Raw genomic sequence first — 17,952 nt, forward strand, 5'->3', positions numbered from 1 at the left:
TAATATCTAATTCACTGCATAGTTATAAAGATGAAATTGTCTGTAATAAACATAAAACTACCTTGCATGATTTCTTTTTCCCCCATCTATTTCTACCTGGTGCTCCTATTAATTCATTTATTCCTTCACTCAGTGAACATGGAGACCCATAGTTGAATAAAATCTGATCTAGCTCTAGGAAACAAATAATTTCAGTACCGTTAGATAAGTGCTATAATAGAAATATGCACAGGGTACTGCAGGAACACAGAGTTGAGGCATCTTAACTTTGCTGTTGGTGACAGGGTTAAGAGAAAGCTCTTTGAAAGAAGTTATGCCTAACCAAGAATGAGTAAGCAATTAGCAGGATGTTCCAGGCAGAGTGTTCCAGGCAGAAAGAACAGTATATGCAAATGTATGAAGGCATGACACAGTGGTTTGGTGGAAACTACAGATGTACTTGTTAAAGTACAAGATGTGATTTAATATTTCTCAAAGAAGGCCTTGATTTTCATCCTCAGGAGCATAGACTTTATCTTTTTAGGAATGTGTGTGTGTGTCTCTGTTGGACATTAAAGGATTGGTATTTTAAATGGATTAGTTGTTGTTTTTAACAACTTAAAAGTAGAAGAGTGTAATGAATCCCTTCCTATTTACCTATCATCTAACATCAACAATTATCAACTCATGGCCAGTCTTGTTTCATCTATACTTTCACCTCCTCCCCTGTTCACACAATTTCTAAAGCAAATTCTAGATATATTATCTCATGTGTATCTTAAAGAAACTTTTTTTTTTTTTTTTTAAATTTTTTTTTTTTCAACGTTTATTTATTTTTGGGACAGAGAGAGACAGAGCATGAACGGGGGAGGGGCAGAGAGAGAGGGAGACACAGAATCGGAAACAGGCTCCAGGTTCTGAGCCATCAGCCCAGAGCCTGACGCGGGGCTCGAACTCACGGACCGCGAGATCGTGACCTGGCTGAAGTCGGACGCCCAACCGACTGCGCCACCCAGGCGCCCCGAAACTTTTTTTTAACATAAGCAACTAGATGGACAATTCAGATGGTATCTTGGGAGATCCATTTGTGGAAGGCAATACTAGAGAATATGATGAGGCTGAGAAGATAGAAGAAAGAGATGGTTTGGAGATTTAGGAGGTAAAATTGACAAAATTTGGTGATAGAAGAGTCAATGATTACTGTTAGGTTTTTAACAGTAGGTTGACTAGGCAACTAATGCAAAATATCAACCAGAAGAGTAAGGTTTTTCTGGGGGCGGAGGGTAGACAGATTAGGTTTGGAGTACTTCTGGTATAAGTAGATCCTATAAATCCTATAAAAAGTTGGATATATCCTTCCACAACTTAGAAATAATGAGGGCTAGAGACTAAGAGTCTACATTATCAGCAAACATGTGGTAGTTAACACTACCCCCTGAAAGAACAGGTAGAAAATAAAGAGAAGAGGACTGAAGATGAAATTTTATAGAAGAGTAAAATTTTAGTGATAGACTCAGGAAGATAGGCCCATAAACAATGCTGAGAAGAGATGATTGGAGAGAGAGAAGAAACAGAAGAGAGAAAAAAGAATTTCAATAAGGAGGGTCAAATGTGTCAGCGGTCCAATAAGATAGGGATAGAACCTTCCAGTAATTAGGAAACCATCGGTAGTATTGCCAGAATAGTTTCAGCGGAGCAATATGAGTGTGCAGACTATTATCAGATGTTAAGGAATGAATGGGAAGTGACAATGTAGGTGGGTTTTTTAAAGAATTTTGGATGAGAAGGGAAGAAAAAAAGGTAGTAACTGAAGAGAAATACAGTGCCAAGGGAGGATTTTTATTTTTCAGAGTGAAAGAGACTTGGGAATGTTTATAGTTTGAGAAGAAGGAGTCAAAGAGAAAGAGGGAAAGGGGTGGAAGTACACAAGGGGCCTGGAGGAGATGAAAGGGGATGCAGTTAAGAGCACAGGTGGACAAAAATAAGCATATTTCCTAGTATTTAGTTTGAGAAACAAAAATCAGTAATGAGGCAAATGTATTTGTACAAGGATATTCATTGTAGTGTTATTTAAAATAATGAGAAACTACAACAAAACAAAACAAAAAAAATAAAATAATGAGAAACTGGGAGTAACTTAAGTGTCCAACATGAGCAGATTAGTTAAGTATAATGTGCAACACCAATTCTGTGAAATACCATGCACACATTAAAAAATATTTTGTAGAATAATGCCTATTGGTTTGAAAATGCATTCTATAAAATTGCTACATTATTTACTATTTTTGTACATAACAATATTACCATAAACTTGGCTGTTTAAAACAACAGACATTATCTTACAGTTTCAGTAGGTCAGAGCATGGCTTAGCTGGGTCTTCTGCTTCAGGTTATTATAAGACTGCAATTATTTGTCAGCTGGGTCTGTAGTCTCATCTGAGGCTCGATTTGGGATGGACCTCCTTTTTTTTTTTTTTTTTTTTTTTTTTTTTTTTTTTTTTTTTTAATTTTTTTTTTTTCAACGTTTATTTATTTTTGGGACAGAGAGAGGCAGAGCATGAACGGGGGAGGGGCAGAGAGAGAGGGAGACACAGAATCGGAAACAGGCTCCAGGCTCTGAGCCATCAGCCCAGAGCCTGACGCGGGGCTCGAACTCACGGACCGCGAGATCATGACCTGGCTGAAGTCGGACGCGTAACCGACTGCGCCACCCAGGCGCCCCTGGGATGGACCTCCTTTTAAACTCAGGTGATTGTTGGCAGCATTCAGATTTCTGTGGGCTGTCCGACTGAGGGCCTGAATGTTTAGCTGGTTATTGGCCAAAGACTACTCCTGACTCCTTGTCATGTGGGCCATCCCCAAATGACTGCCTGCTACTTCAGAGCCAGGAAGGGAAAGTCTCCTAGTAAAAGATCAGTTACTTTCTTCCGTAACGTAATCATGGAAGTGACAGCTCCCCACCCTTGACATGTTCTCTTGGCTAGCAAGTCATAGATCCTGCTCACACCCAAGGAGAAGGGATTCCTTAAGGTATGGATACCTGGAAACTGGGATCATGGGAACAGACTGTCCATCACTATTGCAAAGAAAAAGTTAGTTATAAGGAGATTGGTAGCATGACATGATAGGGAAAAAGACATTGTGTATAGTTAGGAAAAAAGTTATAATGACATATACCAACAGCAGTACTAGTTATCTTTGGGGGTGGTATTTTGGGGTGTTTTTATTTCTGTTTCTTCTTTTTCCAACTTTTTTACAAAGAGTTTATACAGTTTTAAAATTTCTTTACAAGTTACTTGAAAAAGAACTCAGAAAGGATTATGATACCAGTGGTATTGAATTAATTATTTTGATTGACTTTTTCCTTTTTTCTAACCTTTCTGTTATGTTAATTATTTTAGTAGCTTTACTGAATATAATTTATGTACCATTAAAGTCACCATTTGAAAAGTACACAGTTCTGTGAGTTTTGGTAAACTTATACCATTGTGCAGTCATCATGGGAATCCAGTGTAAGATAACCATTACTTTTACAATTTAAAAGATTATGGAGAAGGAGCCTTAGATACAAGAGCTGGTTATTACCATAAGGAGAGGACTTTATCCTGAGACCTGGAGGGGAGCGGGCTGACATGACAGGTTAAGGGATGGTAAGGGTGGTAGTAATTGACCCAGTTGCATATTTTTGTGTTATGAAAGGTGGATGATTAACGAAATCCGTAGAAAGAAATGAGTGTTATCCTTGGAGGGGAGTTTCGTTCATTTGTAAATATTCTCTAGAATAGCATCTCTGCTGTAATTACGGCAATTGTGGGAACCAGGAGGTAATGGAGAAATCCAGGCTGTGTGATTAAGATGCAGTTTCTTTTTCTACTTACCAGGGCTTCTCATTAGTGTCTATAGTAGTGATAACAGAAGATTGATTGGTGTAGAACTCTGAACTGTTGTTGGTTGGTGACAGCTGTACATTTGCAGACCCTGTGTGCATGCGTGTGCACGTGTGTGTGTATGTAGGTCAGCAATTAAAGTAACTTTTTTTTCCTGTACTTAGGGCTACTGAACTTCAGAAAAGACTAAACCACAGAAGAAAAGTTAGATAGACTTGACTGTATAAAAATTTCTATTTTGCAAATAAAAAAAAGAAAGTTAAAGACAGATTGTAATCTGGAAAAATATACTGGCAGCAAAGAATGTCTAACTATAATAGAGCAAATGACCCTTCAATAGAAAAGGAACAGAGAACATGAATTAGGTAGATAATAAAAGAAGAATGAAAAAGGGACAGTAAACATATAAGAAATTTGATACTAATGGTAATCAAAGAAATGCAAACAAACAGTAGTAAATGGGGATTTTTTTTTAAGTTTATAAGACTGGTAAAATTTAAAAGTGTGATTATACCTAATATAGGTGAGAGTACAGACAATTTGTCATCCATGTTGCTAATGAGAGTCTAACATGGTTCTGTCTTTGAAGATGTGGATACATTTTGACCTAGTTGTTTTACTTCTAGGACTATATGCTGAGGGTATAATTGGACAGCAGTATAAGGATATTCATCATTCTATTATTTTAATATTTTCCAAATTATTAATGACTTATATGTCCATCAATAAGTTAGTAGTTAAATGAATTATGAATTATTGTTACTTTGTGGAATGGTAGGCATCCATTGAAATATTGGGTCTATATTAAGTATATATAAAATACTAAATATATATTAAATATATCTCTATGTCACATAGGGGAAGGTACACACAATATATTGTTAAATTGGTTAACAACTGATGATTTCTAGTATATCGGAGCATAGTATATCGGAGTATCTTTGAGTGGTGGGGCAATGGGTGATTTTGACTGTTAAATGGTATTATTTCATCCTGATACATTATAGTTTTTTAAAAATAATTAACATGTTTTTCCTTTTGTAGTCAAAGAGAACAATAAACCTGTTTTTATTTGGAACAAACTATAGGTTTTTGCATCTTATTTTGAATGGAATTTTTTTTAGAAGGATGTAAAACCTTTAAAAATTAAGAATAAGATAGAAGGAATGCTAATAAATAAACTTGAGCAAGTTATTTGACTGCTCCAAGCCAATTTCCTGTAAATTAGGCACCAATAATACCTATCATATATAGGATTACTGAGTAGTAAATAATATATATAAACTGCTTAATATACTTACTGCACATTGTAGCTGCTCTACCATTATTGCCAGGAATAGGAAGAGAGAGACATCAGGTGACAAATTTGAAAGGGAATACGGAGCAAAAAAAGTGTAAGGAGGGAAAGAAGTTATCTTTCAAAAGTGTCTTTCAAATACCTATTATCTCCAACATTCCAGATAAAGTCTTTTCAAGCCCTTGGTATATGCCAGTAACTAACCTTTCCTGTCCAGCCAGTCCACAAACCCTTCAGGCTCTGCCCTCTTTCCCAGTCTGTCACAGCTCGACATCAGGAGAAGGGCTTCTCAGAGTACAGTGCAAGTTAAAGATAAAGGATGTTAGGGCTAAAACTTTTTATCAGAATAAATAATTGTACAGGGATCTCTAAGTGACATATCATCCTTGATAGAGAGGTCTTAAAGGCCCTTCAAAAAGGTTACATAGTGAAATGTTTGAGAGCTGTTGTTTGAGTAGAAGAGCTTCCTGAATACCAGATTAGCATGTTAGTACCCATGACTTAACAAAGTCAGAGCCTCTAACTAAATGTCCTGGGACTTACCTCGTTAATGCAGTTTGTCCAGTCGTTAACTGTGATGGTATCGTCCTTTATGTAGTTGTGCTCTGTTCTATTTCTGGAAATAAAGCATGTGTTCTCTATTAATTTGCTTGCATTTTCAGAATACATTAAGATGGCAGATCACTATGTGCCGGTGCCAGGAGGACCAAACAACAACAACTATGCAAACGTGGAATTAATTCTTGATATTGCTAAAAGGATCCCAGTACAAGTAAGAGATGCCAGTGTGTCCTTTCAAACCAGTTTAGCCATTTTACAGTTAGACACAAGGGGCTATCCAGAGAAGAACTTTAAATTTTATATAAAGCATCTTTGTTGAAAATTGATAAAGCTTTTTTTGTGAGGGGTATAACAGATGGGGAAAAGAAAGATGGAAAAAATGAATGAGGCAAAAATAAACATAAGACAATCAGAAGGTCTGTAAGGGTCTTTCAGAGATTATTTATACTATCCATTTCACCTTCAAACTATCTCAAGTAAATAAAAGTTCCTTTTTCCAATGGAATATTCTTAGCTGAGAATATGGTAGTATAGAAATAGATTATTTCTTCCCTATTGTATTAGGATGTTTAGGATAAATGTACTTAAGCCCAGAGAGAAAAAAAAAAACAAAACTAGAGATTTATATGGCAGTATAACCACTAAATATAAATGTGGAGTTGGGTGGCCAAAGTAATTGAAACTGTGAAAGAAAACTAGTATTTCTAGAAAAGGCTCTGTAGAGTATAGTGGAAAGGTTATGAATTGAGTTTCCTAAAGAGTAACAAGACTAGCAGGATCTTAATATCAACCTCAACTTGGTTTTGACCTCTTTACAGAGGTTTTGACACAATGGACTGCTTATTCTTGTTCCATAAAAAGTTTGCCAAGAATCAAGTAATTCGGCTTCTGCCGACTTAAAGCATTAGGCAGCTCTGGAGCTATTGTACCTCATGGTGTGGGGCCAGTCTTGGTAGAGAGTAGTACAGTTTATCATGTTATTTTAGTATGAATTTTAAGAAAGAATCATATTATCTTCCCTTATAGGCAGTGTGGGCTGGCTGGGGTCATGCTTCTGAGAATCCCAAGCTCCCAGAACTTCTTTTGAAAAATGGCATCGCCTTCATGGGTAAACCTTTCTAACATACTCTTCCTGTCTTTCTGGTTCTCTTTGTCAGTTTTGCCCACATTCCACTTTATATTCTGCTTTTCTTCTGTTTAACATGCACTGGGCTCTTATTTTTCATCAATCAGCAGCTCTCAGAGTAACCCTCTTCATTTCTTTTTTTTCTCTTCTTCATTTTGTTAAAAATATAACTTATTGTCAGGTTAGCCAACATCCCTTGTATACAATGTGCTCTTGGCTTCGGGAATAGATTCCCATGATTCATTGCTTACATACATCACCCAGTGCTCATCCCAACAAGTGCCCTCCTCAGTGTCCATCATCCATTTCCTCCTCTCCCCCACCAATCAACCCTCAGTTTGTTTTCTGTATTTAACAGTCTCTTATAGTTTGCCTCCCTCTCTGTTTGAAACTATTTTTCTCCCTTCCCTTCCTCCACTGTCTTCTGTTAAGCTTCTCAAATTCCACATACCTCTTCCTCATTTCTTACATCCTACTTATCTTTCTTCATCTTGATTGTGTTTTCTGTCCTCGGGTTCTTTTCCGTGAGATATGGAGGAGGCTCTGATTTCCAAAACACTGGCTTTTTAAAACTTGGCATTAACCTTAAGAAAATATGTAGAGAAAGGACCTCTTTTTGTGTAGCAGAGATCATTGAATATTTGGATGCCCTAGGACCGTGCCCTTAAATATGAATCAGCACCTTCACATTTAAGCATATAAGTTATATTCCTATAAGTTAGAGCTCTTTCTTCTGACTTTTCTGCTTTCCTTTGGCAGAGAGAAATCTTCTAAAGAGATAAATGTTTACTAATGATAAATCTTCCTTTTGGATTCTCCTAAGACCAAGGAGGGCATATCTCAGACTTGAACCCCAAACTTTATAAGTCCTTTATTTTAAGATTGCTTAAAAAAAAAAAAAAAAAGGGACTTTGATAACCTTGTCAAATTGGATCATAAACAATGATAAAATCAGAGTTAGATTTGTCAGGAATTTAATTCAGCATACATGTTGAACTCTCACTGTATGCTAAAAGCTTATTACATTAAGTTCTATAAAGAGTACAAAGATGAGTCATAACACAGTAATCCCCATAATCAAGTTCACGATCTCCATGATATATGATGTAGGGGAGACCAGACAAATACAAAAATAATTCTATAAAAGATGAAACCTATGTGATGGAAATGAGGCCAAAACGTTACAATCAGGGTTCTTTTCTTATTTTTAGGTCCTCCAAGCCAGGCCATGTGGGCTTTGGGGGATAAGATTGCATCTTCCATAGTGGCCCAAACTGCTGGTATCCCAACTCTTCCCTGGAGTGGGAGTGGTAAGAAAGTATTTCTTGTTTGTGTTTTGAAGTGCAGAAAAGTTCAGTAGGATATTTGGGACTGTGGCTTGGGTCTTAAGGTTATTTAAAATGTTATTTGGATTCTTCAGGATAAGAAATAAAATCCAGGTTGATTTATGGTATTTTATATCTCCTAGGCTAACTTATACACCTGTGATTTTATCATGTCTTAGGAATATAAATTTTGTACCAGTTACACATGTGCTAAACTGTGATTTAAATGATCTTGAGATTTAATTTGAATTTGAGGAAACTCTGGGAAAACTCATATGGTTCTGTAGATTTGGATTTACTCTGGGCAGGCTAGAATCTTCATCAGAGATGGACTTAGGCAGAATTAGGTCTTTGAACCTGCCTGGCAGGAGACCTGGTTCACTAAGAAAAACCCACTTACTCAAATGTTTGCCTACTATCATTTTCTTCATGTCAACCTACCATCTATTGATGATTTATTTACTTTGGCTGTTAATTCAAACTCTCATTTGCTCTTGATGCAGAAAATGAGGGCAGTAGTCAACCTTTCTTTTGGGCATACAGAAGAATAAAATTTTTCTTAAAATGATTTATACTAGACAAATCCCTTTAAGAGTGCCATGTGAATCATTATAACTAATAACAATATAAATTTGCTTAGTACTCAACCACAGGGAACAACAAACTAAAATGTCTTTCAAATGGGAACGACCATTGCCTTGAGGCCCAACAGATTTGAACTCTTGTTACTCTGGCTCTCCAGGGGGATTGCAATATCCTCTCTAGACCTGCTGGGTCAAACAGTTTAAAATAAAAGGTTGAATTTGTTCTCGTTTGAATGGAGAGGCTATAGCATACCCCTTGTGGCTGAGTACAGGGACATTCAGGGAGCATGGAATCATGACTCTGCTGAGGCCAATAAAACCGCCATTTCCATTTCCAAGGGCTCATAAAGATTGAATTATTTCCCAGACCTCTGGCCCTGGAGCAGGCCTGAACACACAAATTGAAGGTATTTTGCCTGCTGAGTTGCTGTGAGAAGTCTGACATGCTTTTTTTTTCAGTCTTGTATATTCTTGCATTTTTATAAGTTTGCTCCCTATTAGCTCTCCTGGCTTCCTCCAGGGTAAGAACCCAAGTTGTCAGGTCTTCTAGAGCTAAATACTGCTAACCCTGAGAATTGAGGGTTTTATGGCATCCTTTTTTCTCACATATCCTTAATTTTGGATAAATATGAGGTCATTTTAAAGAAGGAATAGCAGAAAATTGACAAAACAGAAGCTTTTAAAGCAGCTTTTAAGTTACCGTTATCTATTACAGGTCTTCGTGTGGACTGGCAGGAAAGTGATTTTTCAAAACGTATCTTAAATGTTCCCCAGGAATTATATCAAAAAGGTTATGTGAAGGATGTGGATGATGGGCTGAAGGTAGGTTACTAACTACAGAGTGATGTCTTTCAACTGACTGATTGTAGTCACAAATGTTAATTTGAAGCCTGGTTCATGATATGCACCCATGATGGCATTGGGATTGTAAGACCAGGAGATATATAGAGTAAGGAAGTGACCTAAATTTAACAAAAATAAATTTGTTGTGAAGTAAGCCTTCACCTGGACAGAACATTTCTTAGGTGGCTAAATCAGAGCTTTTAGAAAATACTGATTCTCTACTGTACTACCTGTTATTATGTGTATGTGTGTGTTTGTGGGGTGGGGGGCAACAAACAGCACACATTTGCCCTGCTTGAATTCAGAACCAAGAAGCCAGGCAGATAGAGAAATGTCAGCTTTATTATGAATAGAGATGTTGGTGAAATGGCTTATGTGTTTAGCAACAATCAGATTTGTAAACTGAACGTCAGAGTTAAATATGCTTACTCACTGGGTACTGGTGGTGCTGAATAACCACAGATGTTCCTCTCCAGAGATAGAGCTTTTACCATTCAGCTTCTTGTATCACTGAGAGCTGACAAAGAGCATATGCTCTGCGCAGTGGGCTGATCCCAAAGGGGAAGAGGCTGAGCTGTGCATGCTCAGTTCCTCCTTCCAAAGTGACCAATCACATAATTTGTTCTTTTTCCCTTGGGGGAGGGGGGTGGGAGCCAAGAGAGGCTGATTACAGTCCATCCTCTTGGAAACATGAACCCAAACAAAAAGAGATCCTTTCTCCAACATTGCCTTTTCTTTCTTTTATAAGTTCTCTTCAGTTTTTTCCCCTTTCACTTTTTAAATAGTTGGAAGTGTCAGTTATGCTTCCAAGTAGATGATGAAAGAGGCTGTTTTAGAAAAACACAATACTTGTGTTTGAATTATATGTTATAAATTCAAGAAAAATGCTGAATGCTCAACTAATTTTCCTCTTTTGTTTGCATTTCACATTGTCTTTTAATCTCCTTAATAAAATTAATATTTCTAATAGAATTGCCAACCTCATACTCTATTTGCTATAATTTGCAAAAGTAGAAGCCCTTTGTAAAGAACTAGCTATTTTGCTTGTCAATTGAAATTCCTTTTTTTCCTTGTCATAATTTTGTTTTATTTATTTTTTAAGTTTATTTATTTATTTTGAGAGAGAGAGAGCATGAGTGGGGCAGAGGAGAGGGAGAGAGAGAGAGAATCCCAAGCAGGCTCTGTGCTGACAGCAACACGGGGTTTGAACCCATGAACCTAAGCTGAAATCAAGAGTTGGACACTTAACCAACTGAGCCACATAGGTGCCCCTCCTTGTCTTAATTTTAAACATAAAAATTTCTGGTAGAAAATTTGGAAGGCCAGAAAAGAGATGATGATAAACCCACCATCCAGAGATAGATACATATTCATAACACATTCATATATTTTCTTTTGACCTGTTTTTGATTCGTAGTATATGTTATTATCCTATAGTGATCATCTTTATTAATAGATTCCCATATTTATAATTATTATGATAAGTATAAAATTAAGGTCACTATATATAGTTTAGTAATCCTTTTTTCTTTTCCTACTTTATATTATATAAGCATTTTCCTCCTGAGATTAAAATTCTTTTTAGGGTGCCTGGGCGGCTCAGTCTGTTGAGTGTCCGACTTCAGCTCAGGTCATGATCAAACGGTTCCTGAGTTTGAGCCCCGCGTCAGGCTCTGTGCTGACAGCTCAGGGACTGGAGCCTGCTTCGGATTCTGTGTCTCCCTCTCTCTCTGCTCCTTCCCTGCTCACATTCTGTCTCTCTCTTTCAAAAATAAATGAAGATTTGGGGCACCTGCGTGGCTCGGTTAAAGGTCCAACTGTGGCTCAGGTCATGATCTTGCAGTCGGTGAGTTTGAGCCCCACGTCAGGCTCTGTGCTGACAGCTCAGAGCCTGGAGCCTGCTTCAGATTCTGTGTCTCCCTCTCTCTCTGCCCCTCCCCCACTTGTACTCTGTCTCTCTCTCTCTCTCTCTCTCAAAAATAAATAAACATTAAAAAAAATTTTTTTTAATAAATATTAAAAATTTTTCTTTTAATTCTTTGCAAATATTCTAAATAGATGACCTGTGCCTAGAGTTTTCATATTTTCTTAAAAGGCCTGCCTTCTTACTGATATCATGTGGACTACCCTATTTTTTTTTAAGTCTTTTCCACATTCGTGGCTGTTTCTTTGATCCCTATCACCCAGTGATAGCCCTTTCTTTGCCAACACTATTTCATCATGCTGTTTGTTTTTAAAAAAAATTTTTTTTGTTAATGTTTACTTATTTTTGAGAGAGAGAGAGAGAGAGATAGTGTGAGTGGAGGAGGGGCAGAGAGAGAGGGAGACACAGAATCCAAAGCAGGCTCCAGGCTCTAAGCTATCAGCACAGAGCCTAAAGTGGGGCTCAAACCCACAAACCACAAGATCATGACCTGAGCTGAAGTCAGACGCTTAACTGACTAAGACACCCAGGTGCCCCTGTTGATACAATTTTAGATCTTATTATAATGTAAACCATAAATCACTGGAATGTTTTGACAAAGGAATGACTTAGTTATTTTAAATTTTGGTTAACTTCTACCTACCCCCTTTACTTTTTGCCATAACAATACTGTCTGGACATTTTTCATATCACTATATATAAAAGCCACCTCATCCTTTTTAATAATTGCACTGTATTCTCTTTTTTTTTTAATTTTTTAATTTTCAATGTTTATTTATATTTGAAAGAGAGAGAGTGGGGGAGGGGCAGAGAGAGAGGGAGACACAGAATCGGAAGCAGGCTCCACGCCCTATGCTGTCAGCACAGAGCCCGAGGTGGGGCTCGAACTCAGGAACCGTGAGGTCATGACCTGAGCCGAAGTTGGACGCTCAATCGACTGAGCCACCCAGGCGCCCCAATTGCACTGTATTCTAATAGATGGGCATATCTTGATTTAACCAGCTCCCTACTTAATGGATATATAATTAATTTTCAGAAAGTTTAGAATTGCTACCTGATCATTATCAAATGTTGTAAATGTGAAAACCGCATTTAGAGTATGTTTTGAAAATAAATTTTCTAACTAATTTTATTAATATTTGGGCACCTGGGTTGCTCAGTCAGTTAAGTGTCCAACTTAACGCTTGGGTCATGATCTTGCTGTTCATGGGTTTGAGCTCCACATTGGGCTCTGCAGTGGCAGTGTGGAGCCTGCTTGGGATTCTCTCTTTCTCCTCTCTCTCTACCCCTCCCCTGCTTGCACACATTCTTTTTCTCTGTCTGTCTCTCTCAGATAAATAAATAAAACTTAAAAAAAATATTTCAGTGTCTTGTTATTTTTATCTTTTACAAAAAGTTAAGTGAGAAAATAATTTCTGGATATGTGAGAGTTCTGATTTGTTGAATATTTTATGTTGTCAGAAACTGTACTGAGACCATTGACTACCTATACCTTTTTTAAAAATAAAAATTAGAGGTAAAACATGAAGACCTGCATACTGTAAGAAATTCCAATAATATAGAAATAAATACAGTAAAAAGTAGAGGTATATCTATTTATCTTCCTTTTATCACCACTGGTGTATATTCTAGCCTTTTTTTTTTTTTTGCACCCACATATGCGGGTGTATGAAAGCATACATAATTATATATAAACATACAGTTTTATTTTGTTTTTGGCCTACACAGGATTGTCTTACATTGAACCATATGAAATTGCAAATATTCGACCATTTTTTTACCTACAAAAAAGCCCATTTCTTTTCGTTCGGCCTAATGCTACGAATATTGTTTTACTGCCCCCCCCCCCCCATAGTATGTCTTCAGGACCTTTCTATTTTACTACTTTTGGACCTACCAATGGCAGCATTCTTAAAGGGAGAAACTGCCAGTTTTCTCCTTCTCTGTTATTACTACTCTTATTTCCATTTTTCTCTTTCTTCTTGAAGGCAGCAGAGGAAGTTGGATATCCAGTAATGATCAAGGCCTCAGAAGGAGGAGGAGGGAAAGGAATCAGAAAAGTTAACAATGCAGATGACTTCCCTAACCTCTTCAGACAGGTAGAATACAAGTTGTTTTTGTTTGCTTGAATTTACATGTATATCAGAGATACATGATTTAACTCACACTATATCTACAATCTGTTATGTTGTACACCAAAAACTAATGTTGTATGTCACTTATATCTCCATAAAATAAAAGATAATAATCATAATATGATATGGATGTCCAGAAAATATGTAATTTTTTATTTTGTCTGTAAGTACTCTAGTCTTTCTCCTAGCTCCTACCTGCTTATTAGCAATGTTCAATTCAGTGTAAGGTTTTATTCAATAAGGTGATTCAAACAGTAGTTATTCTCCATAATATAAAAGTCTTCCTATATGGGAACACCTATATGATCCCTGTGGCTCACAGGACCTCATAGTGATAAGAAAGAGTCACAATGCCTTTCGACATTTTTGTGTTTCTCTTTTGCTGGCATTGTAGATAAATTATGTGGTTAGCTCCTGATTTGGATGCTCTTGCATGGCTGGGCTCAGACTCTCTGGTTGGCTTTACTTCACTTCAGTTCAAAGTGGCTGCAGGTTCCAGAGTTTATGCTGTATGTCGCATCTACCTGGCCAGCTCAGCAGCCTGCACCCTCGTCTGTGCTGCATGGCCACTGCACCTTGGCACAGGAACCCTATGGCAGGTCTACATTCTATCATTGGGGATTTTCTAGGAAAGCTGAGCTTCAGATCTCTGCCTAACCCTCTGATTTGCAGCCATGTTGGTGTGGCCATACTACAGGTTAGTTGTGGAGGCCAAATAAATGATCTCTTTTCAGAATCTTAGATAATTGGGAGACAGAAGTCTCTTCTTTCCTGCCCGAGGACTACCCTCACATACTTGACTCACTTTCTTTTTCTCCTACCAGAAAAAGATGAGTCAGAAAAAGGAAAATTGGACACCTTCTGGGCTTTCACTTTCCTAGCTTCCCACTGTTCTTATTTTTCCCAGCATTTTTTACTTTCTACTGTCTTTTACTAGTGTCTCTGGCCACCTTCTATTTGCCCTCTTTAAAAAGCAAACAACATTAAACAGCAAACTGATAAAAGTGATAAATCCATTGTTTTACTGCATTATCCTGTTTTGAATGTCAGATTTTGAGTATTACCCTTCTTTTTCCTTTTTACCCTACATTCCTTTTGTAGTTTACCTGAATTTATAGGAAGATCAGTGCCTCACAGGATCTAAAGGAAAGGACTTTCACTCTTAGAGGCAAAAGAAAAAGCATGTTAAGTTTTAAAAGTATAACTCCTTTAGGTATTTTGAAACTGCTTATTACCATGGAATCAAATAGTTCAAGAATCTAGAACACTAAGATTAGGAAGTTTTATGTGAACGTCCTTAAGTTCCAATAATGATTAACCAAATAACAAACAAATCCTCCCATTGAGAACAAACTAGAAAAGCTGGACAAAATTGTTCTACAAATCTATTTCAAGGCATTAGAAACCTTTCAAGTTAGTAAAGAATTATGGGGCTAAGGTATAGGAGAAGAAGGAAACCCAGGGAGGTGGCATTTAAGGCCACTTTTCCCCTGGCGATATCTTTTGGTTTGAGAAGAAGCAGTTGAAAAGCTGATTCACCAGTCTTAAAAGACTAAAAGGAAAAAACTTAGACTTCAGGGTTTTCTAAGGAGGGTGCCCTGGGAAACTTTCCCGTTTTAGGTTGGGATCTTGAAGGAACTATATCTTAGGAGTAAAAATAAACTGGAAATAGACCAACCCACACAGGCATTAAATCTCAGCTTCAAAATATTCAACCTTTGATTCAAGCAAGGAGTTCTAGGATTGCTGGTGTAACTAACTACCAGAAAGAAGCAAATATAATAATATCCAGGATCTCAAATTATTTCTATTTATTTTTCAAATGTGGTATCAAATAGCCATTTAAAGGTAAGCAGGCATATCAAATTACATGACTGAAAATCAAGAAAAAGGAAAGTCAGTATAAAAGACCCCATAGAGAGTTTAGATAATGGATCTATCAGACAAGGATGTTACAGTAATTATACTTAATGTTTTCAAGGAAATTAAAGACAAGATTGAGAATTTTGTCAGAAAAGTGGAAACTATAAAGAAGAAACAAATTTTAGAGCTGAAAAGACAATAACTATAATTAAGAAGTCAGTAGAGGAGTTTAATAGCATATTAGATACAATTGAAGAGAGAATTAGTGACTGGAAGATAGCTCAGAAGAAAATCCAGACTAAAGCATGAAGAGACAAAAGGATGAAAAATACAGAAAAGAGCATGTGAGAGATCATTTGCAAAGATGACCATGATAACTTCTCCTATTTCTCTATACACACCTTGGTATAATATGATTTTTGCCTCTCCTCTCATCAAGAAAGAGAGTCTTTTTCCCACTCTGAATTTTTGCTGGCCTTGTGATTTATTTTAACCAAGAGAATGTAGCAGAAATGCTGTATAAGTTCTGAAACCTAAACCTCAACTGGTCTTGTAGTTTCTGCCATTGCCCTCTTGAATTGAGCCTCAGACTGACAAGTGAAGAGCCTGGTCTAGCCTTTTGGAGAAAAAGAGGCCACATGAAGTAGAGAGGAGTTGTCCCAGCTGAGACTTCCTAGACCTACATGCTGACAGTCAGCACCACATTTGAGTCATGAATGTGAGACCCTGTTAGGCCATCCAGTCCCAGTTAAATTGTCAGATGACTACAGCTGCATGATTAGTAGCTTCTGGCCAGGATCAACAGAAATACCCAACTGAGCCCCAGTCAATTGCTGTAAACAAATCAAATGCTCAGTGTCCTGTTACTAAATTTTTGGTGGTTTGTTAAGCATCAATGGGTAACTGCCACAGAAATTGATACCTAAAGGTGTGATGCTGCCATAACAAAAAGTAAAATATGTCGCATTGGCTTTAAGACTGGCTCATACATGGAGGCTGGGGAAATGGTGGAGATTGTCAATGAAGACTGGAGGAATGGTGGATAGGCAGTGAGGGAATTATTAGTAGGGTCTGGAAAAAAGGGTAGCATATATTCTGTAATGATGGAACAAATTGTCTGAGGTAACTTGGAAAATAGAGAATGTATTTAATGAACTCATGGACCTAGTTAAGGAAATCTCTAGACAGAATGTTGAAAGTATCTCGAATCCTTCTGGTTACTTATGCTAAGGAATAATAAGAGAGATGAGCTAAAGAAGGTGTTTCAAACTTGTTGAGTTTGAAAACAGAACTTTTGGGGCGCCTGGGTGGCGCAGTCGGTTAAGCGTCCGACTTCAGCCAGGTCACGATCTCGCGGTCCATGAGTTCGAGCCCCGCGTCGGGCTCTGGGCTGATGGCTCAGAGCCTGGAGCCTGTTTCTGATTCTGTGTCTGCCTCTCTCTCTGCCCCTCCCCCGTTCATGCTCTGTCTCTCTCTGTCCCAAAAATAAATAAACGAAAAAAAAAATTAAAAAAAAAAAAAAAAGAAAACAGAACTTTTTTTCATTCCCAGTCTCTCCACCTGGTAAAAAGATCCTCAAAGTAAAAAGTGACCTCAGGGTAAAGGCCAAGTCATGAATAGCTGTGAGATCCTTTAAGGCTTAGAGATATTTAAGACACTACCTGGTGGATTATCCTCTCAGCTAAAAGGAAAGAGTTTCAAAGAATCTTAAAGGTGTTATCCCACAGCAGCCTGATATGCCCAAAGTATAGAGATATCTGTGCAGAAAATTTATGGATGTATCTTTTGGGGCAAGGAGTAAATCCCCCAGTGTAATTCATAGGAAGCCCACAAAGTTTTCAATGGACTTGTACTGATAATTACACCAAAGGGCCTAAAAGGGACAGAGGTAGTTCAAACTTCAAAGAGCCTTGTGGGTCTTCAATTTCCTATAAACAGGAAGCAGAGTGAGAAAGCTATTCAGCTGTAAACATCTAATAAAAAGAGATTTGTCAGAGAGCAGAGCCAGGAGCCCAGAGAGCATAGCTAAGAACAAAGGAGAGCCATGCACCGTGGATTAGGAAAATCACTGCCAGGGAGCAGAACAAGACCCTGAAAAATTTCCCTGCCCCTAGAGTAAGGGAACCTGACATGTACCCATCTGGACTTCAGAGTTGCTATGGAACAGTGACCACTGTGTACTTCCCATCCTCTCTTCTTTGAACAGGATTATCCTTTATGGTTATCCTTTCCTCATCTCATCATTAAATAGTGGGGGTGTTGGGGCAGATAACTTGTCTTTTTAGTTCCCAGATCGTTGGATCAAGAGAAACTGCACCTGAGGAGCTGCACCCAAGGAGTCTTATTCGCATCTGGACATGATTCATGAGAAAATGGACGTCAAGCCTGATGCCATGATTGGATGACTTTGGGGGTCTTGGGAGGGGGT

General features: G+C 37.7%; 1 protein-coding gene across 21 annotated transcripts in view; it reads left to right on the forward strand.

The window, feature by feature from the left end:
* ACACA (acetyl-CoA carboxylase alpha) overlaps window positions 1–17,952 on the forward strand; it is a 282,866-nt gene that overhangs the window by 89,477 nt on the left and 175,437 nt on the right. For 20 of the 21 annotated variants that reach the window (XM_043583806.1, XM_043583805.1, XM_043583808.1 and 17 more), the window contains 5 exons: window positions 5,826–5,935; window positions 6,751–6,832; window positions 8,062–8,160; window positions 9,475–9,581; window positions 13,515–13,625. In XM_043583806.1, the coding sequence (XP_043439741.1) occupies window positions 5,826–5,935; window positions 6,751–6,832; window positions 8,062–8,160; window positions 9,475–9,581; window positions 13,515–13,625 (509 nt within the window). Of the gene's footprint in view, window positions 1–5,825; window positions 5,936–6,750; window positions 6,833–8,061; window positions 8,161–9,474; window positions 9,582–13,514; window positions 13,626–17,853; window positions 17,951–17,952 lie in introns of those variants that run through there. The other variant, XM_043583825.1, reaches the window with a different exon arrangement.

Source organism: Prionailurus bengalensis, chromosome E1 (genome assembly GCF_016509475.1).
Source record: "Prionailurus bengalensis isolate Pbe53 chromosome E1, Fcat_Pben_1.1_paternal_pri, whole genome shotgun sequence".
Taxonomy (NCBI): Eukaryota; Metazoa; Chordata; class Mammalia; order Carnivora; family Felidae; genus Prionailurus; species Prionailurus bengalensis.